Source organism: Callionymus lyra, chromosome 7 (genome assembly GCF_982586985.1).
Source record: "Callionymus lyra chromosome 7, fCalLyr1.hap1.1, whole genome shotgun sequence".
NCBI lineage: Eukaryota > Metazoa > Chordata > Actinopteri > Syngnathiformes > Callionymidae > Callionymus > Callionymus lyra.
This window is the reverse complement of record NC_141824.1, coordinates 10,041,136-10,067,337: the sequence shown is the minus strand read 5'-3', so window position 1 is coordinate 10,067,337 and position 26,202 is coordinate 10,041,136. Positions and strand designations below refer to the sequence as shown.

The window sequence follows — 26,202 nt, the reverse complement described above, 5'->3', positions numbered from 1 at the left end:
TGTGCATTAATTAAATTGTTTGTTGCATTCATTACGGAAGAATGTTGTTGTCAAATAGGATTATATGATAACCTAAACTTGAGGACAAATATTATAACTGCTTCTATGTAGTACAAAACAACTCATCTGTCAAGACAGTATGATAGCAGGTTAATACCAAAAACAAACACTTTATCTAACAAAGGATTGTCATGTTTTCTCTGCTTCCAACATCCAACAACACATTATGGACGAATAAATCATTTGCTTTTGCATTATTTCCTGCCATGTAGAATCACTATAATTTGACCTAACCTAGAAAATAAATATACTTATTCATAAGCGTTATAAAAACGTTTATTTTTTAGATTGTGATTGTATGACCAGTGTGTCATGTATGTCTTTATTAATATAGAAACATTTAGGTTTTTATTAATGGAAAATGTCCTATCTTGTAACCTTATTACATTTTTATTTGTGCAGGCTTTTCCTTGATTTTCTGGAACTCCTGTATTGTTTCTCGGTGTTATCTTGACCTTTTAAGTATATATTTTATTGTTTAAGCGCTTTGTGACCCTGGTCTGGAAAAGCGCTCTATAAATATAAATTACTTACTTACTGCATATTAATTATTGTTATTCATTATATATGTTTAAAATGTTTTTTTTTTCAATATTATCAATGATTTAGTTGATTCAGTTCAATGGCATAATGACTGCTTATTTATTTATTTGTATTTATACTTGCTTGTTAAACTTACATCTCGGTTAACACATTCAGAAAAAACTGATACATTGCGAAGTTTACATTTAAAAATTTAGAATTTCAATAAATTCCCTAAAAATATAGAATAGAATAGAAACTCTTTATTCATCCCCAGAGGGGAAACACACTTTTACAACAGCATAGTTGAGAAAAAAATAAATAAAGTGCAGGGAAAAAAGAATAATAGAAGAGATAATACAAAATAAAATAAAAACGATCTTAAAAATATACATATTATTTACAAAATTAGAAATTTAACACTATTACCAAAATAAAATAGAATAAAATAAAATAAAATAAAAATAAAAACAAAATACATATTTAATGACATTTTTTACACCCCATTAAATTACCAAAACTTGCCTTTTTTAAGTGCTATTTTTCTCTTTCGTAAAGAAACAAATAAGTTGTCGTTTTTAAGATTTTCAAGTCGAAATATTTCTCTGCGCGTTACCGTAACCATTACGCTCTCCTCCGGCGCGCGCTTTTTTCATTAAACCCGCCCCCTACACGCACCACCTCCTTCAGCCAATCACAGCGCGACCTCGCCACGTCAATCACCGACCCTGGGCTCCTCCAGCTCGACGCTGCAAGTGATGAGGAGGATTTCCTTCTTCTTCTTCACCTGACGGAGCCTCTTCTCAGGTGAGTCTCACCTTCTTCCAGCGTGAATATGACTCAACAACATGTGCGTCTGTCAACTTAGTCCGAAGCTAAACGCAACCCTGAAGAAAATAACACACAAAAAACAACTTTAAACGCGTCTTGTTTACCACCGACATCTTGTTAAACTTGATAAAAGCGACAACAAACGACGAGTAAAGATGGTTGTTGTTGTCGCTGCAGTGGAAGTTTTTTTTAGGTGTGATGTGAGTCTCAAAAAGCGCTGGTTGTGTGTCTGAAGAAGAGCTGGTTGTGTGTCTCTCCAGAGGCACCTGTTTAAACGTGTTGAACAGGTTCAGCAGTTTTGGGAAATGCTTTAAGAGGAACGAGAAGGTTTATTTGATGTTTACTCGGGAACAATGTTAGCATGTTGTGTCTGAGAGAAAGAAAATAAAATCACAGCAAAATTCTACAAAATTTTGAAATTAAGATTCATAAAGCTTTGACCGCCAGTATACTGAATTTACAGTGTCATTCACGTTGTTTTTGTTCGACAAAAGAATAAAATATTTTGTAATATATTTAACATATTGTACTGTATATGTTGTTTCCCGTGTAAATGCAGACAACACAACACAGGGAAATAAATACATAAATCTATCGCCCTTAGGCTTGCCCCGTGGTCTCCTCCCAGAACTTAAGAATGTAACACGGTGGCATTCTTACTGGATACATGATTTCAACCATCTGATCTAATTTATATCATTGAAAATCTATCTTATGTCTTCCTTTTTTTTTCTGCTTATTTACTATATTTTCCTCTCCATCCTTTCTATCTAACTCTATCTCGTCTACTAGTTTCTCCACAAAAAACATATATTGCATCTACTTGTTTCTCCACAAAAAACATATATTGCGTCTACTAGTTTCTTCACAAAAAACATATATTGCGTCTACTAGTTTCTCAACAAAAAAACATATATTGTGTCTACTAGTTTCTCCACAAAAAAACATATATTGCATCTACTTGTTTCTTCACAAAAAACATATATTGCATTTACTAGTTTCTTCACAAAAAACATATATTGCGTCTACTAGCTTCTTCACAAAAAACAAATATTGTGTCTACTAGTTTCTTCACAAAAAACATATATTGCGTCTACTAGCTTCTTCACAAAAAACATATATAATGTCTACTAGTTTCTTCACAAAAAACATATATTGTGTCTACTAGTTTCTCCACAAAAAAACATATATTGTGTCTACTAGTTTCTTCACAAAAAACATATATTGCGTCTACTAGTTTCTCCACAAAAAAACATATATTGTGTCTACTAGTTTCTCCACAAAAAAACATATATTGTGTCTACTAGTTTCTCCACAAAAAAACATATATTGTGTCTACTAGTTTCTTCACAAAAAACATATATTGCGTCTACTAGTTTCTCCACAAAAAAACATATATTGTGTCTACTAGTTTCTTCACAAAAAACATATATTGCGTCTACTAGTTTCTCCACAAAAAAACATATATTGTGTCTACTAGTTTCTTCACAAAAAACATATATTGCGTCTACTAGTTTCTTCACAAAAAACATATATTGCGTCTACTTGTTTCTTCACAAAAAACATATATTGCGTCTACTTGTTTCTTCACAAAAAACATATATTGCGTCTACTAGCTTCTTCACAAAAAACATATATAATGTCTACTAGTTTCTCCACAAAAAAACATATATTGTGTCTACTAGTTTCTCCACAAAAAAACATATATTGTGTCTACTAGTTTCTTCACAAAAAACATATATTGCGTCTACTAGTTTCTCCACAAAAAAACATATATTGCGTCTACTAGTTTCTCCACAAAAAAACATATATTGCGTCTACTAGTTTCTCCACAAAAAAACATATATTGTGTCTACTAGTTTCATCACAAAAAACACAAATGCGTCTACTAGTTTCTTCACAAAAAACATATATTGCGTCTACTAGTTTCTCCACAAAAAAACATATATTGTGTCTACTAGTTTCTTCACAAAAAACATATATTGCGTCTACTATCTTCTTCACAAAAAACATATATAATGTCTACTAGTTTCTCCACAAAAAAACATATATTGTGTCTACTAGTTTCTTCACAAAAAACATATATTGTGTCTACTAGTTTCTCCACAAAAAAAACATATATTGTGTCTACTAGTTTCTCCACAAAAAAACATATATTGTGTCTACTAGTTTATTCACCAAAAAACATATATTGCATCTACTAGTTTCTTCACAAAAAACACAAATGCATCTACTAGTTTCTTCACAAAAAACATATTGTGTCTACTAGTTTCTCCACAAAAAAACATATATTATGTCTACTAGTTTCTTCACAGAAAACATATATTGCATCTACTAGTTTCTCCACAAAAAACATATATTGTGTCTACTCCTTTCTTCACAAAAAACATATATTATTTCTACTAGTTTCTTCACAAAAAAAAACATATATTGCGTCTACTAGTTTCTCCACAAAAAACATATATTGCATCTACTAGCTTCTTCACAAAAAACATACATTTTTGACATTTAAATTATAGTTAAAACGTATTAAATTGGTTGCATAATTGTTGTTTGAATTGGCCATAAGCCTGTTCAGTTTCTATCCCCAGCATGAGCCTGTCAAGCTACATATTTTTATACAATAAAGACAAACACAAAACCACAATTTTATTGCCCTGAGCTCGAAGGTGTGTCTTCTGGTGTGTTTTTTTTCTCCACAATTGGTATGTTACTGTTCAACTGCCTGTTTAGCTGGATGGGTGAGAGCATGATGACGTTGGCACACAATGGAATCCATTCACTCAATCTCCAGAGTAAGCAATGTTCGTACACACACACACACACGCACACACACACGCACACACACACAAACACACGCCTTCTCACACCACCAGTATGTAGACCATGTCACTGCTCAATTAATCCTATAAGGAGAAAGCTGCCCTGCAAAGAACCTCCTTGTTGAGTTGCACCGATAAACAGCTGTCTTATTGTCAGTATTCAAGCTCAGAATTATGTTTTATGAATGTTTATAATCCTATTTTTTTTATCAGTGTTTATTTCTTCAGACTCTCGTTTTACATATTTGTGTGGGTTGCTAAGTAGCTTATCTTGACTGGATTCACTTCAACATATTTTAAGATGATTTGCGTAAGGTCAGTTTGAAATGTCATGACTTTGCAGTGTTGAAGTCCGGATCATGAGCAGTGCATTATTAACTGGAATTTAACGCATAACTTAAGTTGCTTTTAAAGATGGTTTGAATATTATTGTATGCTGAATTTAAGCAGGTTATTGTTGTACATGCAAATGTTGAGGAAGATAGTTTTAAATTAAATATATATCTGGATGCATTCTTTCATTGTTTTGACACAGAGTGCATTTTGAATTTCACCCAAATGTGAGCATTTTAAGGTTTTCGTGCTTTGTTTATGTATAGACGTTCAGGATATTCCGCAGTGATGCAGTGATTGATAAATGAAATTTTACACTAACCTTAAAGCCAGTTGTTTAGTTTGTACTGCAGCATTAAAGAGGGATAATGACACATTATAGGTATTAGTATATTCAGATATCTCATGTTTGTTGTGTATAAATTAATCACCATTTAATCCCATTGCAGCAAAGCCCTTCCAGTAGTTATCAGATAACTTTTTTTTTTTATTAATGTAGACCCACTTCAAATAGGTAAATTTACACATCACATAACGTAGTTAGCCGTATTTTTCGGACTACTGACCTAGAAACAATTTTATGTCCGTTAAAAAATCTTACAAAATGTAAACAATGGAGCCGCACTGCTAGTCAACATAGTATTACTCTGCAAGTCATATGTTTTTTGATGTAACATTTTAACCATTTGTATATTAACACTTATGTGTGAATAGAGTTGTTTCGCTATTACATTTTATCAACACCATAGTCTACTCTATTGAGTTAAATGAATACAGAGGACGAGGAAATAAAAAAAAAAATTGGTTATTGTTTTTTTTCAAACGTTAATAATAACTTTATATCCCTGTAATTTAAATGTGTAGATGTTGACGCTTATAGAAAGTGATCCTCATTGGGCTGGATAAAAAAGTTTTTGTCAAGAGATCCCTGCAGGAAATAGTTAGTTGCTAAAAAACCTCTAATTTATTCATGAAAGCTGTGAGGGACACTTCAGTGTGTTTGGAATAGGAATTTGGTTCGAGGGGTTCTCTCCCGCTTTGTTAGGGTGGAAATGAAGTATTGCTGAAGTTACAGACCACATGACTCTTTAATTTGTTTTGAAACCAAAATATGTCCAAACATCAGCCTTAAAAGCTGCTGGAGTCCACTGTATCCTCTCGCCCTCAGTCATCACACTTGCAGGATTTCATTGTCTAGCAGAAGTTTAATTTATATATATATTAGTGAAATAGAGATCCAAGTGATGACTGAGGACAAGGGGATACACTCGACTCCAGCAGCTTTTAAAAGCTGACGTTTGGACATATTTTGGTTTGGAAACAAATCAAAGCAGTTATGACTTCGTCAAGAGTCATGTGGTCGGTAAATTCTGCAATACCAGAGTGAAGTACTCGACAATACTACAGATATAACCTTGTTACTACAGTATTGCAATATACCATATTGTTGCATATTGTTTCATACTTCGATCATTTCAATTCATAGGAGTGTTGTGGATCTGTGGGACCGAAGAAGGGATAGAAGACCTTGTCGTTTTGGCTGCAAACTCATCAGGATGGAAATGAACGAGGACCTGAACCCCATGCTGACGCTCATCTTCCAACTCGTGGTGGGGATCTACACCTGCGTCTCCTTCCTGCCTTCCTACGTCCTCAGTTGGGTTACCGGTTCCGGGGGCGACTCCTACGGGTCGGAGCAGGACAGGGCAAAGAGACTGAAGAGCATCTCGGTTCTAGGAAGACCCGAAGGACCGTACAGGGCTTTGGGAACCTCCAAGAATCTGGTCACGACGCTCTACCCTGGCGTGGACACGCTGGACAAGCTCTTTGAGTATGCGGTGAAGAAGTTCCCTGACAGAGAATGTCTCGGCACCAGAGAGATGATCAGTGAAGAGGAGGAGATTCAAAGTGATGGGAAGGTTTTCAAAAAGGTATGTTGCCTGAGTGTTTTTTTCTTTGGTTTCTATTATTTTTCTGTATGTGTAATTAATACTCATATTTTTCTCTTAATTAAAAACAATATAAAAATACAGTTGAATATAAATTCAAATCAAAAAGATATCGTTTATATATATATATATATATATATATATATATATATATATATATATGGTTTAACATTTTACCCACTGGTCTAGATAAAGCCAATGTTTTGTGTCCCACATCTAGCAGAGAAGTTTTTGTTTTTTTCTTCAATGTGTTGTGTAACTGTTCTCTTTAATGGCTCACTGAACCTTGTCATTCTAGCTCAAAATAAACATTCCACAATGAGTAAAGGTCGAATGTATGGGCAGTTGATCCTCCTCGGATCAGAACTCTTGCAGATTGAACAATATGTTATACTGGAAAAAAATAGAAATAGAGCCTGACTTCTGTAAAACCACTAAAATGATTAGTTGTTCATAAAAAAAGTGACTTATTGATGTTAATTTTATCGAAGATGCGGCTTCATTTACTTAAAATTCTCCAGGTTGCTGAGATGGCAACGACAGCAGCTCCAATGTTAAACTTGTCTTCCTAAATTTGGCTAACAAATGTCATCGAAGACTTGCATGCTTTTGACCTATATCTAAAAATCTGATCATCAGGACCTATACACCTCAACAAATTATCAATTTAATCTTGTCCTATACATAGATTCACAGTATGTTTTGTAATTTGGATTCAATCCTACACCCGATTCAAAACAATTTAATCAATTTAAAATCTAATACATTTTCAACTGGAATCCAACCAATTTTTGCCTGTTATGATAACAATTGTTAACTGTATTTAAACCATTTCAACTGCAGTTTTTTAGCTGATAAAACGGTTATTGAGATTGTAAAGGATCAGAGAAAAGATTGGTTCTTGTCCTGTCCGGCACTTATTCACATTTCTTTCATTTCACTGAACATATTCATTTATTACATACTTAATACTCAATCATCATATATATTCATTATTGATATTACTGAAAGCTGATATTTTCCAAAGTCATGTTATCGTTTATGTATCAGTATGTCATGTGATGAAATATGTTCTCCATGGAAAGATAGACTGGATAAGGACACGTCGACCTGTTTGACCGCATTCATTGAAACTTTAATACCATTATGACCAAGAATGTCACAAGTGAGTAAAGTGACCTACATTCAAACTGAACTGTTGAACAGCAGACAAGAGGGAAAGGGTTTGAAAACTGGAATTGATACAGTGCAAACACCATAAAATAGATTACAAAAAGCTGTGTTTGATTTGCTCTAAAAAACTTTCTGTTGCTAAAATGTCATCATGGATGTTCTTTCTCTTGTTGGCACAATAATCAGACCGAAGACTGATCCTCCTAATCTGCCCTAAAACCTCACTGTTGAAACACTTGTTGCTGCAAGAGAGCACGTCTCAGCTCTTGAGCTCTGTTGTTTCAAACCTGTACAGTCACGATTACTGTTCCATTTGTCCGTGCTGTGCTTCCAGTGGCCACAGGGCGGCGCTAGGGACTCACCAATGTATCTTTTCTGCGTCTCATGATAAACAAAATATAGATAACACTTTATTTTATCATAATAATTGATGGTCTATTACTGAATTATATTTAGGAAAGTGATTTATTTTAAATAATGAATACATGGATCTTTCCTTCAGGTGGTTCTGGGGGAATATCACTGGCGGTCCTACGGGGAGACCCTGGCAGCAGCGACGGAGCTGGGCAGCGGTCTGGCATCGCTGGGACAACACCCTAAGAAGAACATCGCCATTTTCTGTGAAACTCGTGCCGAGTGGTTCATATCAGCACAAGCTTGTTTGAAGTACAACTTCCCCCGTAAGTTGCGTCACATTTACAAATGTTTTAATTCTTATGATGGAATGTCATTTAAAGTGTATTTTATTTAACGTTGTTCTCATTGATCACTCGCTTTTTAAATTGGTATGTAAAATAGAAAGTCTGTGCATGTGTGTGTTTCAGTGTAATTTAATTCAGTAACTTGTTATCTTTTATACTCTGAAATTTCTTGAAAATTATCATGTAAACTACTGACCTCTCACTGATGGTTTTAATAGATCAGGACAAAGAGAAAAGGGGGACAAATTTGCCCAATTTAGATGGAAGATAACCATATTTATTTCAATCAAAGTAAGGTTGTTTCCATCAGCTCGATTATTAATTGTAAGGGGGCGGAAAGGGGGCAGAAGACCCCCATGAAAATTCAAATGCGTCCAATTTCAATAAAATGTAAACCATATGTATTGCCAGGTAAGTTAGGGAGACATCCACAATTGTAGCTCCCTTTTTCAATTGTAAGGGGGGCAAAAAAAGCCAAAAGACCCCCCTGGGTGCAAGGGGGACAGAAGAGACTCATGTAAATTCAAATTTGTCCAATTTAAATGGAAGATAACCATATATTTATTTCAATCAAAGTAAGGTTGTTTCCAGATCAGCTCGATTGTTAATTGTAAGGGGGCGGAAAGGGGGCAGAAGACCCCCATGTAAGTTCAAATGCGTCCAATTTCAATAAAATGTAAACCATGTGTATTGCAGGGTAAGTAAGTGAGACATCCAGAATTTTAGCTCCATTTTTTTATTGTGAGGGGGGCAAAAAGGGCCAAAAGACCCCCCTCCTGAAATTTAAAATAAATTATATTTTGATGAAGACTAAATAGCTTGAAATGATCATGTAGACTACTGAACTCTCAGTGAAGATTTTAGGGGATGGGGACAACTTGATTAGGGTCAAAGGATAAGGGGGCGCAAGGGGGACAGAAGACACCCATGTAAATTAAAATTTGCCCAATTTCAATAGAAGATAACCATATGTATTTCATACACGGTAAGGTAGTTTCAAGATAATCAGCCTGATTGTTAATTGTAAGGGGGCAGACAACCCCCCCATGGGAAATTCAAATGCTTCATATGATCATAAAGACTACATCACTATCAGTCAAGGTAGGGGGGTGGACTTGATCAGGTCAAGGGAAAGGAGGCAGAAGGGGGCAGAAGACCCCACATCTAAATACAAATATGACCAATTTCAATGGAAGGTGATATGCATTTCATGCAGAGTGAGCAATGTTTCCAGAGAATCAGGCCATTTTCTCAATTGTAAGGGGCTGTAAAGTGGGCAGAAGAACCCAATGAAAATTAAAATGCATCCAATTTTGATGAAATTTTAATGATAATCTTGTATTACATACTGAGTAAGGGAGATCCAGAATTTCAGCTCCTCCCTCTCTTATAAGGGGACGAAAAGGCAGAAGACCATTAGATGCTCAACACGTTAAATAAGGTTAATTTCCATCATTTTGGCTCCTTTTGGCAATTTTAAGACCCAGAATCCACCTGAATTTACTCCGATCTCCTCCCTCTCTCTCTTTATAGTCCTTTAGATTATTTGGTTTTCTTTTTATACCGGGGCAAAACCACGTATTTCAGCTAGTATTAAATATATCTTTCTCCTCACACTTGATATAGGACAAACCCGAAGAGACTAACATTTCATAGAGATATAGGAACTTGTTTTGGATCTTGAATATATTTAATTCTTACTTCTTACACATAAGAAATATCATGTTTTTATTGAAAAAAGAAACATATTTTTACTTTTTGTCCCCAGTGGTGATGAAAAGAGAATCGTCTGTAGTTTGACAAAACTGCCTGTTGGGATGTGTCAGGATGAGCAAAGTCATTGAATAATAATGAATGTTCTCCTTTCAACGGGGAGCCCAAAGCAAAGAGGGAGTAATATGACGACAGTCTTGCTGAGTTATTCTTCTCGTTGACGCCTAAGACGAATGCTTTTTTACATTCAAGTTAACACGAAGCTTCCTCCAGCCTGACTTGAAACGAATCATGTTCCAGATGAAGCATGTAAAGTCCAGCTGAGACATATCAGGGTCGTTCTGTCCCGTATCGTTCGCTGTTATGTAATCGTTTAATTTATTGCACATCCTCACATCTCGGCAGCCTCGTGAGGAGGTCTGAGTACATTGAGGATCTCTCGAGCATCCATGATTTCCCACTGGGATGCTGCGCCGAAAATTATTTTACGACAGCTTTGAAATATCACGGAATCTTGGCCTCGTCGGGACTTGTTTTCATCTCAAGTGCTTCACTTCATGCTCCGTTAAAGAATCGCGCCAACGAGATCCCGATGCATATTTAGCAGTTTGACACAAGTGAAAATGAGTCCTTGGTGCAGAGTGTTGAATTGAGAGAGGGAGGACGACCGGGGCGGGGGGGTTGAGAGAGTCTACGTGAGTATTTGATGTTGACAGAGGCTTCAAGGAGTCAGCCAAAGACCCCGATGAACTCAAACACTGTTTGTGTGTACATGCTTGGGCTGCATCGATGTTCCATTCTGTCAAGTCTATATGATTTATAGTAGTAGTTTCTTATCAAATAATGGCATAAATAGCTTAAATATACATAGTAAACGACTCCTTTATTTTCCGTTTATTAAAAAATAAATTCTTCAGTCCTGACACATGCTGTATTTGGGGCGTGCTAGCCGGGGATCCGTTCTTAGGCGGTCCTCCTCGTATTTAGATCTCACGCTTGGAGGTGTCATGGCCCTCTTGGACATGGACACGGAGCAGGAAATGTTTCCAACTCCATGACGCAAGCATGTGATGTCACCAAACCCTCAGCCTCTGTGAAAGTGCATCCGTCTCTTTCTCTCCATGTGTTGACTCTTTGTCCCGACTTTCCATCTCAACACATTCTTTTGGATTAATTTATTTTCATTCTATTGCTCTGAAAATGATTATCTTATAACAGGATTTAGATCTTCTGAAGAGGAGGTGCAAACTAATACTTTCAACACCTGATAGAGGATTCTGTAACTTTATAATAAAAAAAACAAGTACTTTAATAATGTTAAAGTGAGGGACATAAACATGTATTTTGGGTATAGTGTAACATTATTATTTAATTTATAATATTTTTACACTTATTTACAGAACATTATAATAGAAAACACAATTCGGAAACATTGACAATAAACACAAATTTTATTTATATTTATTTTTTCATTTTGATTCTTTATGTTTCCTCGATTAGATTTAATAAGTAGTTTATTTAAAAATTCCTATCATAATTTCCCCCCAAAAAATAATCCTTCCTTTGCTCGGCAATCTTTGTATCTACTCGGACAATCACTAAAGAGAACAGAAAGTATTATTAGATTATAACATTTTAAATAGTATCCTTTTATTTTAAAAGTTGTTTTTGATAAATATCCAAAAGAGAATTTCCAGGTTGCATTTATTTAGTTTTCCTGTTATCAACCACTTTTATTAAAGAGTCTTTGGAGATTTGAAAGCTTTTTAAGTGAATTTTTCAGATGTTTTATATTTCTCTCGAAAGAATAACAAAAAACAATTTTGTTCCATAAATGCATAGACATGTAATTATGTAGACAAGACAAGAGGAGGTGTTTTAAGATTTACTTTGATAAGAGTTTAAAGTAAGGATTTAGTTTTTCTTGAAATTCTGTGAATTTTCATTCTCTTTGAAGAAAACTTTCATTTCAAAAATACCTTTTTAAATAGCAAATAAATAATCATGGAATAACGATTTTAAGTTTTTTTTTGGGAGTTGTCAGCTAGCAATAAAAGATAGTCTAATATATTTGTTTTTTTATTTAATAGTACAAAGATAACTCTGGTCCTTTAATGGTATATATTTGTATTAAATACACACTCTGACAAAAAAAATGACGATAAATGTTTAGATATAAACAATGGAGTTTGTGTCAAGCTGGGATTTCCTCTAAACCTCATGGGTTCAGGTCCTCTAGAGAAGTTAGATGGTTCTGTTAGAAGAAGTAGCAAAAAGAAACGTTTAACAGCTTCCTTGTTTAATTTGATTTCCTATTGTTAATGATATATTCTATTTCATGCCGTTCCAGCCATCTTTGAAAATGAATGCCTTCCTTCATTCAATTATTTTGTCTCTTTCTATCATCTTTTGTATCAATCTATTTCTCTGAAGTTCACGTCTGAAATGGCTGGTTGTCTCCGCAGTGGTGACCTTGTATGCAACCCTGGGTGGAACTGCCATCATTCACGGCCTGAACGAGACCCAAGTTACTCACATCATCACCAGCAGAGTCCTCCTGGAGACCAAACTCAAGGTCAGAGATTCACCTTCTTGTCCTTTTGTGTGTTTTAAAGTAAGTAAGTAAGTCATTTATATTTATATAGCGCTTTTCCAGACCAGGGTCCCAAAGCACTTAAACAATCAAAACAATACTCAATAAAATATATACTTTAAAGGTCAAGATAACACAGAGGAGTTCCAGAAAATCAAGGAAAACCCTGCACAAATAGAAATGTCTTAAGATGTTTCTTGAAGGACTCAGTAGACTCCATCAAGCGCAAAGAGAGAGAAAGTGTTGATTTCAGTCCTTCAGATAAAGCTCTTTCTTTTGGTTTCCATCCCAAGATGTGACACATTATGTTTTTACCAAACCTGAAAAATGCTTATTACTATATTGTGTGTATCAGGGATGTCAAACTTATTAACACCAAAGGGGCAACATTTTTTTTTTCGCAGTCAAGTTAGGTGTCCATAAAAGAATGTGTATTTAATAAACCGGAAGTATGAGTCTACTTTCAATAATGTCTTTTCACTTGTCTTTGTTCTCTTTCTTTTAACATTAGTTTTACTCGTACCGGAAGTCTGTGTATAATTCTTGACATCCATTAACACTGTTATCTTTAACACTGACGTCATCATAGGTCAACATGAACTCTTAAACACTTTGATTTTGAGACATGTATTTCTCTTTGTTTCTATCGCCTTCTTCCCCTTTTTTTTATCTGAGAAGCATAAATATTATCCCATAGCAAGTCCAAATATTCATAACAAACATGTGCTGTGATTCAAAACTTTGTCTGGTTTCCATCATTGTGAGCAAATGCTCCGTATATGACAGTGTCCCTGTGTTCTATAGGAAATCCTCATAGAAGTTCCCAGGCTGCAGCATATCATTGTGGTGGACGACACGCCGACCTCATGGCCCGGTTACCCACGAGGCATCACTGTTCACAACATGGCTGCCGTCCGGAAGCTGGGAGCTGAAAACGGTTGGTTAAATGATACATTTTAATGACATTTACATGACTATGGATGAATGAATATCATTGAAATTACTGGGAAAAAAACTTTAAAAAAATGATGAATGTTCAGCAAACCTGGATAGTAGGACATCTGATGAAATGTTGCTGTTTTTCTGTAGTTCCATTTATTTTTTAAGGGTAAAACAATTAGAATAAGAATAATCCATTCTCATTTAAGTCATCTTTTTGGTCTTTTGGCCAAATTATAGGTGTCTTAATTATTCAATCGCAAAAAACTCCTTAAATCAAATAAATGTTTTCAATTGTAATATATTTGTTTGAAAAGAAAAATAAATGAAGTCATATTTATTTTTTATTGAAGTGTTAAAGGTCGTTTTTTTTATTAGATTTATTTTCCCATTTATTAAAAACAACTGTTTTTTAATTGAATAATACATTTATAAATCCTACCTTCGTACAAAACTAAAAATAAACTATTTCATTCAATTCATTTCAGTTTCAAACGCTTCTCTTTGAATCTTCTCTTTGAAAGTTGAAAATGTTATTTGTCCAACGAATCAATAAAGTAATCGCTAATCTAATAACGATGTAAACGAGAACGTCACATGCCTCCACCGAAGGGAATCATTTGTCAAAGCAAAGTGTTGCCAGTGTTTTTTTTTCTAACAGAGCTAGATGTATATGTAGACAAACCAGCAGTTAGAAGCCACGCTGGTAATTGAAAGAGATCCTCAAAAAGTACCAGGTTATGCAGAAGAAATGTGATGAAAACCTAATCAAATCGGAATTAGCCCATTTCAAACCAAGCTTAATAATGTCATAATGAATGTTTTCAATCCAACAAATCCAAGCCAGAGAAAACCAAAACCTTCTTTGAATTTCACGTGTAGCAAACGTGTTTCTGTCTTGTGACGTTTTAACAAGTTTGAAGCTCAAAGGTGTTTTGAGGAAGTGTCTCGCCTGCACGTGCATCGTTTAATGATGGTGTCTGTGGTTTTTCAGAGGCAATAAAAACATCAACCCTGAGGTTATTTTACAGGAATATCTAATGAAAACTTTCTAGCAAGTGTCGCGAGTTATATAAACGCAACAACTTGAAAAAAAAAAATCACAAGCTTTTTTCCAAGCTCAACCTTAAGTACATCTTCTATCCATTGGACATTTTTAATCAGGAATTTCTCTACTGCATTATCCTTTTGACACTAAAATCTTCCATTTACTGCAAAGATATCAATTTGTTACATCTGCCAAGGAGGTTATGTGACAGTCGCAGAAGGAAAAAAAACGGATGAACACATGTCAATGTATACTTTAAGGTAAGGTCGATATAAATACAAAAAGACAGATGATTAGGTGTTGATGTTTTACCATCTGGACCCACACATCATTTGAAGGATTTGTAACTTGATAAAAAGAGACAACAACTCTTCTTTGTGTCTACGTTGTGTGTCATAGGTTTAATTTTTTGGATTCCTTCTGGCACTGGTGCTCTTTTTTTTTCTTTTTTCTTTTTTTTGAATCAATATTTCAAATGCTAAAAAATAGAATTATATATATATTTTTTATTTACAATTAACATTTTCACACTGTGTTCATTTTTGGACTGCAATTAAATCTGTGGCTGCTAGATGGCAGCAGTCCTCGCATCCTCCGCAGCCAAATGACTATTGAAATCCTGAGAGATCCTGTTAAGGACTGAGGACAAGAGGATACATTCAACTCCAGAAGCTTTTAAAGCTGATGTTTGGAGATAATTTGGTTCCAAACCTAATAAAAGAAGTTACGACTTCAGGTAGTGTGGTCTGTATCAGACAATTATCGACAATATGACAAATATATTCTTGTTCCTACAGTATCACAAAATATCACGATATATTGTAGCGTTGTCCCTGTATCATGATATGTACTGATCGCCGGGTTCTTGCCGATACACACTCCTGTAATCGTATCCAAATACGGGTGTAGATGGTTGTCTTGGTAGAAGTCTGGGCTCTGGAGCGTCACATTGACATTGAAGCTTGTCTTGCAGGAGCTGGTGGTGGTTTGACCCCCTAAAGGTCGTGTGAATGAGGATGTGCTCACATCTGTGTCAGATTAAGGTCCATATCATTCAGAATATGGATTGAAGGGACAAAAAAAAAAGAAAACACTGCTGCCTCTTTGCCTCCTCCACAAGTTGACTTCTTAGTCAAGTACAGACATTAATACGCGACCAGGAGAAGTCAAGAGAGCTGCTGGTGGAATAGGCTAATGTTTACATTCAGCTCTCAGGAGGAGGAAGTGAAGAGGCCATACTTCCTTCTGTCACGCCTCCCTTCGATCTTTGTAAGCACTTCAGGGGCCCATGCTGCTTTCTTTTCTTAATGCTGAACACAGTAAAATGAAAGACTTCCCATGTCAAGTTGTGTACAAATGTGGGTTTGTTCTATTCTGAATAATTAAATCATCTTGTATATCAAATATTTTGGTCTGTCCGCGTGTGTGTCCGCCTCATCTTAATGCCTTATTGACTCACAAACCGCTGCACAAATTCAAATTTAAAAATGACCATATAGAGTACTGACAAAGGTTCTAAGGGGGGGGACTTCAAGAGAAAGGGGGCACAAGGGGGGCAAAAGACCCCAAAAAACCATGTGCATTTATAGTACATTTAAACCAAATGCATTACAAATGAATGAAAATTGATTTACAGAATTTTACTTTTCACTCCTTTCACCAATCCTAAACTGGACAAGATGGGACAAAAGATCCCCTGGAAATATCCAATTTTGATTCAGAAAAATTGGTTAAAAATAATGATGCAGACCACTGAGTGAAGGTTTTTTACGGCAGGGAAACTTATCTTCGCCATCAGCGAAGACCCCCGTCAAAATGACATCCAATTTAAATTAAGTTTTTACATGGTAAGACAAAAATCAGCAAAAATTAAAAGGGGGCGGAAGGACCCCATCAAAATTGCAACCACTTCCAATTCTGATGATGACAATTGCTTGAATTTTAGCATGTAGATCTGTTAGTGCAGGTTACGGGGGGCGGGGGAATTTAGTTTCATTGTGGATCAGGAGGGCAAGGGGGGACAAGTGGGGCATTAAGGGGGGTATGGAGATAAAAAAGATTGGAAATTGTCTTGTAGACTTCTGATCAGTGGTTATAAGGGGATCTAGATATAGTCAAAGGAAAGGTGGCACAAGGAAGACCAAAGATATATATATATATATATATATATATATATATATATATATATATATATATATATTTCATTGAAGCAGTAGATGACAGCAGGAGCTCACAGATGAAACGACTGTCAAGAAAGGCAGCAGGACAAGATGAGCTGTCAGAACAAAAGAGTATAGAAGTGATGAAGAAATAAAAGCACACAAATCATGAGCAGGGATGGAAAAAAAAGCACTTCAAACTTTCAATGTCACTGCAGAGCGAGGCCTGACTGGTTAATTTACTTTAAACATGTTACCACTGCTATGGTTGATGCAACATTATGTCTGTTATATACAAATGTCACAAATCTTAATCTTATAATGAGGTATTTAATGCAATTTTTTTCACCTCACACAGCTTCACGCGAAAGAGAGTCGCCTCTACCGTCTGACATCGCAGTCGTCATGTACACCAGCGGATCTACTGGACACCCCAAGGGTGTCATGATCTCCCACAGCAACCTCATCGCCGGCATCACTGGAATGGCCGATCGGATTCCAAACCTGTTGTAAGTCTTCTCTTAAAAGCACAATTCTGTTTTACACTCTGTTAGAAAAAAGAGAGATTTAACAGTATTTGATCAAAATAGAAGGGTAAAAATATGAATTATAGTGTATCAAGAACATGGTCTTGGTTAGCAAACATTTAGACATGATCATTTTTATCAATTAAATACAGTTTAGGGGGCAAATGTGGCCCAGACACACAGGAACCCTAATCCTTTTATTATTCCTTAATATGGAGCTCCCATTGTGTCCGATGGGGGGGAGAAACAAAAATAAATGTGTCCAAGTTTTCTTTAAAGGCAGATTTCTCTACAATTAATTTATCTTATCATCTGCATTTTCCTTTGCTTTTATTATGTTCCCGCTTTTAATCTCGCTTTATTATCAATAAGGCAGACTTCCTGGCAAAATCTGTGCATGTGCAAAGGGTCCAGTTTCCTCATGCAACAAGATTGTTTACATTCAATTGAAAACTAGTCTTTTTTTTGCCCCCAAGAGGGTTGGCGGGGGTACGAGAGGAAACGGGAATCTGAGGGAGTTATGGGATCTCTTGTCAGGAGGTTGAGGTCAACAGCTTAGAAGTTTAACTCCCCCCTGACCCCCCCACTCCCAGTTGTGTTCTAAGTAATCTTTTCATGGCAACCTTAAGCTTTCTGAAACTGTATCTGCAGACTTGCTTGTAAGTTTGACTGATGACTGTTAAAAGTTGCTTCGTTAATCAATTATTATTATTATTATTACAGTGAGGACGACACCTACATCAGTTACCTGCCGATGGCGCATGTTCTGGGCTTGAGCGCGGACCTGTTGGCGTCTGCTCACGGCTGCAGGATCGGATATTCGTCCCCGTTGACTTTAAGCGACCGGGTATGTTCTAAATAAACGTATAAGATTAATGTTCATGCTGATGCATCGTAATATAAAGAGGGCAGTTATTAAGATAAGATAAGAAAAAATGGATTTAGGATTTCAACACTTATTCCAAGACTTAAAATAAGAGTAAAACATGAAGTAAACTGAGATAAATCTAAGAATTAAAATGGAAAAAAAACAGCATCAGTTTCTTCTGTTAAAGAATAAACGTCTTGTTCGGCCCGTAACTTTGACAGATAAAATACTTTTGCCTCTTTTCTGATTGAGTTTGAAATCCTGGTTTTAAATTATACAATGCATGAAGTACACACAATGGCATGTGGTTGTTTTTTAAATAAAAAATATTTGAATTTTCTTCCGTCCACAGTCGGCAAAGATCAAGCAAGGCAGCAGAGGCGACATCAGCGTTTTGCAGCCCACTCTGATGGCGGCGGTTCCAGTACGTACATCTTACTTACTTACACAGAGACTTGCATCATACTACAGTATTGACCCGACCCGTCATTCCTTTTGTTCATCTTTGTTTCATTGAAACTGCGAGGGGTCGTGCAGAAGGTCAAGCTCATGGTCTGGTTGTCGTCTCGCTGTGTGTGTGTGAGTTTGCATGTGAGCAGCGTGACGTGGAAACTCTCTGGATCCCGTCTTTGACTCGGATTTGTGACACGGTTTGTGTTTGCGCGTTGATGAATGATGGAAGGGTTGGACCCAGAACCTTCTCTACACAACAGAGTGAACATTTGCCCTGGATGCTTTCCTTCATGAGGTCCACACAGTATATATATATATATATATATATATATATATATATAGATATATATATATATATATATATATATATATATATATATATATATATATATAGATATATATAAATATATATATCTATATATATATATATATTTAACACTATAAATGTTGTTTCTCCCACAGCGGTGCAGAAAAATACCTTAAACAATTAATTAACAGATTTATGTTTCTAGTTATACTTATAACACAATAGCATGTAGTGGTCTTTCGGAGATTTTACCATGTGTTATAGAGAAGATAATTAAATCAGATTTTACAATATTGTGAATCTGGTCAAAATCTTTACAAAAAAAATGTGGGCCAAGTTTTTTGTGTTTTTTTTCTTTGAAAAAGTATTTAATAAGTACATTTATTAACAGATAAATGCAATGGTTTGATGTGAAGCTATTGTGAACATTTGTTATGTCTCTTATATAAGATGTTCTACTTAAATAAAAGCAGAAACCAGCCACATCATATTTACTAAAAACCAAAAGATGCTTTTTCAAAGCTCTTTGAAGTTATTGCTTTATTCTAACTTTAAAAAAAACTTAAATAGATCAGTTGATATTAAGCTTTTCTTTATTGTGAACACTTTTTTAAAACCTGCATGATGTATGAGATCATGAGATTTTTTTACAAAAAATATTATTTTCTTTATCGTGTTTTCTTAAGTATACAATACATACTGTTTATACAAAAGAAGTACATGTTAAAGTCTTGTCTGTGACCGACACAGCCTCACGTCCTCAGCTGTGTCGGTCTCACCACGACCAGCTCAGTCTTCCAGTGGTGGTCGAGGCGAAAGGTCAGAAGTGTCTGGACTCATTCAGTGCTGTGAACAGAACGTGAGAACGCCTCATGTGACCATCCCCACAAAGAGCACGCATGCATCTGCACACTCACGCTATTTGATGTGATGTGTTGGCTTCCTCTTCCTCACACACACACGCACACACACACCAACAGCTGTTTTCTGTTTTGTTTGTTCTCTTCGCAGAAACGTTTCACGTAAGATGAAAGAACATTTGTTTAGTTTCTGCAAAAGCCAATAGTAACAAAGTAACGAAGTGCAAGTATTTATCTTAAATGCATACATTAAAAAAGTAAACAATACTTTTGTCAGATCTTTGTACCCATTCTTTCTCTACCCCTGATCTCACCTGGTAAAGCCCATAATGCTCACAGTCTCACACATACACACACTATACTGAATGCAACACATACCATTTTCTTTTTTTTAATTTAACACATTTTGCCCCAAAACATTACTGACAGAATTTAACTCAAAGCCTTTTTCAATTTCCAAAATGGAGCCCCAGAATAATATTGACTGAATGAAACTATAATTATTTTTTAATTGCAGGCTCAGATTGATACTGACAAAATAGAAAAACTTGAACTTGAACTTATCCTTGAACAAATGTAGCCCCAGAATAATATTTACAACATGAAAGGCAAGATATTTATCAATGGTCCACAGAATGTACCACAAACTGTTTTACAATCACCAAAATTAAATCCCCAAATAATACCGACAGAATGAAACGCAGAGAAAAAAAAAACCTCCTACTAAAGAAGTTTCCGCTTTATAAGTTGAAAAAAAGAATCACATCAACTTAACTCAATTAATTTTCTGCTGAAACATTGCTCAGCCATTTTTTCCGGATCTTCTCTGGTTTGTTTGTATGTTTATGTGGGTCACACTTTCTAAGTAATTCATCAGGGAGTTGTTTACTTGCGTAACTCAACTGTTGTAGCACATGTGTCCCACATTCCTCAGGAAATGTCTTGGCAAAACTCTGCAGAGAACCTTAATAAAAGATAAACCACCTCAAAATCAGACGTTATTTGATGGTTAATTCAATGGTCGTCTCTTTGCAGGAGATCATGGATCGCATCTACAAGAACGTGATGGTGAAGGTCCGGGAGATGAACGTGGTCCAGAGGACGCTCTTCGTCATGGCCTACAACTACAAACTGGAGCAGATGTCTCGGGGACACAGCACGCCTCTGTGCGACAAGTAGGTCTTTCACTCCCGGGACGTTCCACGACGAACTTCCTCTCTCGCTCAACCTTCATATATTTTACAGAGTCATCTTCCGGAAGATCCGGGCCCTGATCGGCGGGAGGGTGAGGATCCTGCTGTCGGGTGGAGCGCCACTGTCGGCCACCACCCAACGCTTCATGAACGTCTGCTTCTGCTGCTCCATCGGTCAAGGCTACGGCCTGACGGAGACGTGCGGCGCAGGAAGCATCAGCCAGGGTAGAAAAAACTTCTTTTTTTTATGTTAAAACACCATTCTAGCTAACATGCTAAATGCTAAAGTTTAAGATAATCATGGTTAAGATAAGAGGGTATTAAATTAAATGGTTGCAAACATAATGTGGTTCTATAATCTTGGGTTTGTTTAATTACCAGGTCAATTTTTTTTTCTTTAATCCCAATTTGTGCTTTTCTCGCAGTTTTAAATACCACCCCATAACATGTACAATTTCTGGCTATTACGAAGACACTGTTTATTTAGGTAACATCAGTCAAATTTAAATTTACTGATGGAATGTAACTTATAATGATGTATTTTACAATGGACCGAATTGAGCCCCAAAACATTACTGACAGAATCTAACTCAAATCAAAACTGTGAGTTGAAATATAAAATACCTGTTTCAATATCATCATTATCAAGTATAAAGTAAATCCCAAACTTTTTAGACTTTTTCTAAATCTAGAGCATGACAAGATATTTTATACACACCAGGGTTGACTTTTTATTTGAATTTTAAATCCTGATTATTCACCATCTTGCTGTTTTTCTAATGCCACCCTATAACACCTACAAGCTCTGGCTATTACGAAGACACAGTTTTTTTCAAGTAGAAGTTTAATTTAAATTAGACAGAATGTAACTCACTTTTTAATTGACCAAAGATTTGCCCCATAATTATACTGACACATGTATCATAAATATTTTTAAGTATGAATCCAACACTTATGAGACTTTTTCTAAATCCAACTAAATGTATATAAATATACTTAATTGAATTTTTTTAATCTCAAACTTAAGGAAAATTTCTTTGATGGAAATGTGTTTGTTGTGTTTTTAAAACATGCTTGTCCAGTGACGATCCAAGATTTGAGAATCTTCCCCGAGACTAAATGTTCTGCCAAACATTTCTGTTTATCCGGGCTGTTCCTATGGGATGGGGGGTTACCATGGCGAGGGAGCATGTGAGGTTGCGTTGCTACGGCGACGGACAAGATGCTCTCCCTCACACCCGTGTGCGTCTATTGCAGCCTGGGATTACAGCACCGGGAGAGTTGGAGCGCCGCTGGTCTGCTGCGAGATCAAGCTCAAGGACTGGACTGAGGGTGAGTGAGGTGGTTAAAAACAACACACTCTGACCCACATTAGTCGCACACACATGGTCCAGTATTTTCTCCGAGGTCGTGTTTGTAACCTTGTAAGGACATCATTCCACTTCCCTCTACTTTGTTCATCTTAAGATCATGATAGTGATCCTTGACTTGGAAAAATATCCCCCCCGTCCTCCAGGTGGTTATCGCAGCACCGACACGCCGCATCCCAGGGGAGAGGTTCTGATCGGAGGCGCCAACGTCACCATGGGATACTACACCCGGGACCGGGAGGACCAGAATAACTTCTTCGTGGACGAAAACGGGCAGCGTTGGTTCTGCACTGGAGACATAGCGGAGATCCAGGAGGACGGAGGGATCAAGATAATAGGTGAAATAAACTCCCCTCCGCCGGGTCTGAGTCCTATTATCTCTCTGGCTCTGGTCAGGCATGAATGCAACATGAGTCATGGCTCTCTGGTGTGATCCTGGTCCTGAAGATATAAACACACGTGGAGACCCACACGTGACAGTGTGTGTGTGTGTGTGTCGTCTTCCTAGATCGGAAGAAGGACTTGGTGAAGCTCCAGGCCGGAGAATACGTGTCTCTGGGCAAAGTGGAGGCGGCGCTGAAGAACTGTCCCCTAGTGGACAATATCTGCGTGTACGCCAACAGGTGCGTGACTCCCACCGGGAAGAATTTCTTGGATCAGATCTCGGAGACAAAACCTCTTGAGGAAAATATTCCAGACTCTTAAAAACCTTCACGATAAAACCGTCGAGCAAATATTTGTACATTTTCTCGTGAGCTCCAGCACGTCTCGGTCACATTTTTGGACCGGAATAAGTGAAGCCGGGGGCCCTTTGACTGTAAATATGTGGCCTTCGACGGCCCCTCTTCTAGACTGATCTGAAGTATGGAAGTATTTCAGTGTCATCACTTTTTGTTTTTTTAAATTCAATGTAAAAATGTTGGTTTAAAAAAAAAAAGTTTTACATTTAAAATGATAAATTCACCCATGAGGGCTGCATGATATTGGAAATATGTGCATGAAGTGCGATATCTATATTAATGCGATATTTTTTTCTTTCACCTAAAAATGTTGCGGCGTGCGCGAGTACTAAAGGGGAGGTCTGGGGGATTAGAGAAAGAAAACGCTCTTATAAAGCTCAGTCTCACGGGACTTGCATCAGTTTCCAGCAAAACTGAGCGACATCAGAGAGGAGCCGCCGGCGCGTCACGATATATCACCAATTTAATAATAAATCCACCTTCTTGTACACGCACACATAACACTTTATAAATGACCTGATGCTAACAACTTAGCTCATTAGCATACGGCGAAGACGGACAGGTTTACTCTTGTTTGGAAGTTCACGATCTTATAAGAAAACAATTGAGACGAGATGAAAAGTTCTTACAATATGTTGCTTTAACAAAGGAGGTTGAAAAGAGATGAGTGACTGGATCACTAGTGTTTGAGTAGATCTTAAGTTAGTATTACTTTTGTGTATATACTGAGCTAAGTCAGTGCGCCGGTAAGAGGCGTCGCCATAGCAACCGAGAAAGCTGCGCCTCACAGATCACAGACAGACGGAGACGTAAACGACAACGGGCGAGGAAGTAGAAAATGACAACTTTACAGAACGTGACACTGATTGGTCGAAGTGCACATTTAAGAAATGTTTGATTTATACAATAAAAAGTATAAATTATCGCACATGTTTTTGATATACATATCGTACGTGCCAATATCGCGATACCGATCATTTTTTCGATATATCAAGCAGCCTTACAACAATTCAATATTCTGTATCGCTGACGTACTTTCAAAATAAAGTGCCTTTTTTTTCCCCGACAGCGAAGAGAATTTCGTGATCGGGTTCTTGGTGCCGAACCAGAAGAATTTGCAGGCTCTCGCTGAGCAACACGACATCCGCGGGACGTTCGAGGAGCTCTGCAACGACGGAGCCGTGGAGGAGCTGGTGCTGAAGGTCCTCACTGGGGTCGCCCAGGCAGGTGAGGAGAGATTAGGTGTTGAACTTATACGAGGGACAACAATCTTCCAGGAAATGAGGTTGTGGGAAGAACAAATGTGTGACATCTTTACAGGGATGTGAGAAAAAAATTAAACATGTTTATCTATCTATATATTTATTTATTCATTTAGAATTAACAAATATTCACAGCTTTTTGTGTTGCTATTAAACCTCCGGCCGCTAGATGGCATCTAGAGTGAGCTAAAGTGAGAATGAAATCCCACGAGATCTTGCAGATGACTAAGGACGAGAGGATACAGTGTACTCGTATCAAATAAAATCAGTTAACGCTTAATATCTCCACATTATTTCTTCATACCCTATATTATTATTAGCAATATTCAACAGCACTGTATCAATTTTTATTTTTAAATAAATATAAATAAGATCCTGGTGATGACTGAGGATGAGAGGATACAGTGGACTCAAAACAAATGAAACAGTATGACTAAATATCTTAATAATATTTCTTCATACCCTATATTATTATTATCAATATTCAACAGCACTGTATCAATTTTCAGTTTTAAATAAATATAAATACGATCCTGGTGATGACTGAGGATGAGAGGATACATTGAGCATCTTTTAAAGCTCATGTTTGGACATATTTTGGTTTCAAAACAAATGAAAGCATTTCCTACTTCATCAAGAGTCATGTGGTCTGTAAATTCTGCAACACCAGAGTCAAGTACTCAACAATACTACACATATATCACCTACATCTCTATATGTCACAATTTCATCATAAACTCTAAAGTATATAGATTTTTAACTTAAAAAGACAATATAATGTGGATAAAACTATCCTGGTGCCTCCACTGGGAATTCAAAGACGTCGTCTTTATCCTATTTTTGTTATGTGTGTCACAGCCGACCTCGCGAGGTTCGAGATCCCTCGGAAGATCCGGCTGAGTCCGGACCCGTGGACCCCCGAGACCGGGCTGGTGACGGACGCCTTCAAGCTGAAGCGCAAGGAGCTGAAGTCGCGCTACGAGGACGACATCCAGAGAATGTACGGTGGGAAGTGATCGAAGGGCGACGTCAGGGGAGACGAATGTGTAAAAAAAAAACTGTGAACCTTTGAGTGGGGACGACGAATCAAACGTGTCGGTGATTATCTTTCCATGAACCTCTGGAGCACAATCATAAGACATTATAATGAAGACTTAATGATGATCATAGAGACACATGATACATGTGTAGTTTGAAACATGGAACGATGCTATAGGAAGACTTCAAGAGATTTAAGCAAAGTGAAAAACACTAGATTTTATTTTGAAAAGTTAATATTTGAGAGAATAAAGTGTTATTTGTTGCAACATTGACATGAACTTAAAGCTCTTCAAGTGCATTAAAATGTCTTGTGAATGTGTTGAGAACACACCTGATCTTCAGAGATACCTTTTCCTCCAGTCTCTGGACTTTTAAACTGTTTATTTGATCATCCGCCATCTTAACCTCCAAACTCCTGCTGGGACGCCTCATACCAAAACTACAAAGTCATCCGAGGGCGAGTCCAGCGTGTACTTGGTGAGAGTGTTTTTTTTAACACGACTTTCTACTTCATCCTGCTGCACAAACACTCACCGTGAATCTCATGTTTTAATGTAGACGACAGAAGTAATGTGTGCGACACTCGTGGCCTTATTTGAAGAATCTAACTTGCACTCTATAACTCTAACTATCATATCTGTGTACAGTTGTCTGAGCACTATTTATTTGTCAAGTGTGATGAAGAAGTCCAGTGAAAAGAAATATTTGGAATAAATGGAAGAGATTTTTGATTTTAAA

At 36.7% G+C, this 26,202-nt stretch overlaps 1 protein-coding gene across 1 annotated transcript; it reads left to right on the top strand.

Annotated features, from left to right (window-relative positions):
* The first annotated feature begins 1,293 nt into the window (after positions 1 to 1,293).
* On the top strand, positions 1,294 to 26,202 carry acsl3a (acyl-CoA synthetase long chain family member 3a). Its single transcript, XM_087795609.1, has 15 exons — positions 1,294 to 1,389; positions 6,055 to 6,499; positions 8,193 to 8,370; positions 12,570 to 12,679; positions 13,502 to 13,634; positions 17,202 to 17,352; positions 18,094 to 18,217; positions 18,591 to 18,662; positions 20,894 to 21,033; positions 21,104 to 21,276; positions 22,309 to 22,383; positions 22,568 to 22,759; positions 22,930 to 23,044; positions 24,231 to 24,388; positions 25,282 to 26,202. The coding sequence occupies exons 2-15, from the start codon at positions 6,125 to 6,127 to the stop codon at positions 25,437 to 25,439; spliced, it is 2,154 nt and encodes a 717-aa protein (XP_087651735.1). The 5' UTR covers positions 1,294 to 1,389; positions 6,055 to 6,124; the 3' UTR covers positions 25,440 to 26,202.

Bases quoted from the DNA above. Each gene is read 5' to 3' on its own strand.
- acsl3a (XM_087795609.1), top strand. From the start codon at position 6,125: ATGGAAATGAACGAGGACCTGAACCCCATGCTGACGCTCATCTTCCAA. The intron at 6,500-8,192 runs GTATGTTGCCTG...TCTTTCCTTCAG, and splicing joins ATGGGAAGGTTTTCAAAAAG to GTGGTTCTGGGGGAATATCA. The intron at 12,680-13,501 runs GTCAGAGATTCA...TGTGTTCTATAG, and splicing joins TCCTGGAGACCAAACTCAAG to GAAATCCTCATAGAAGTTCC.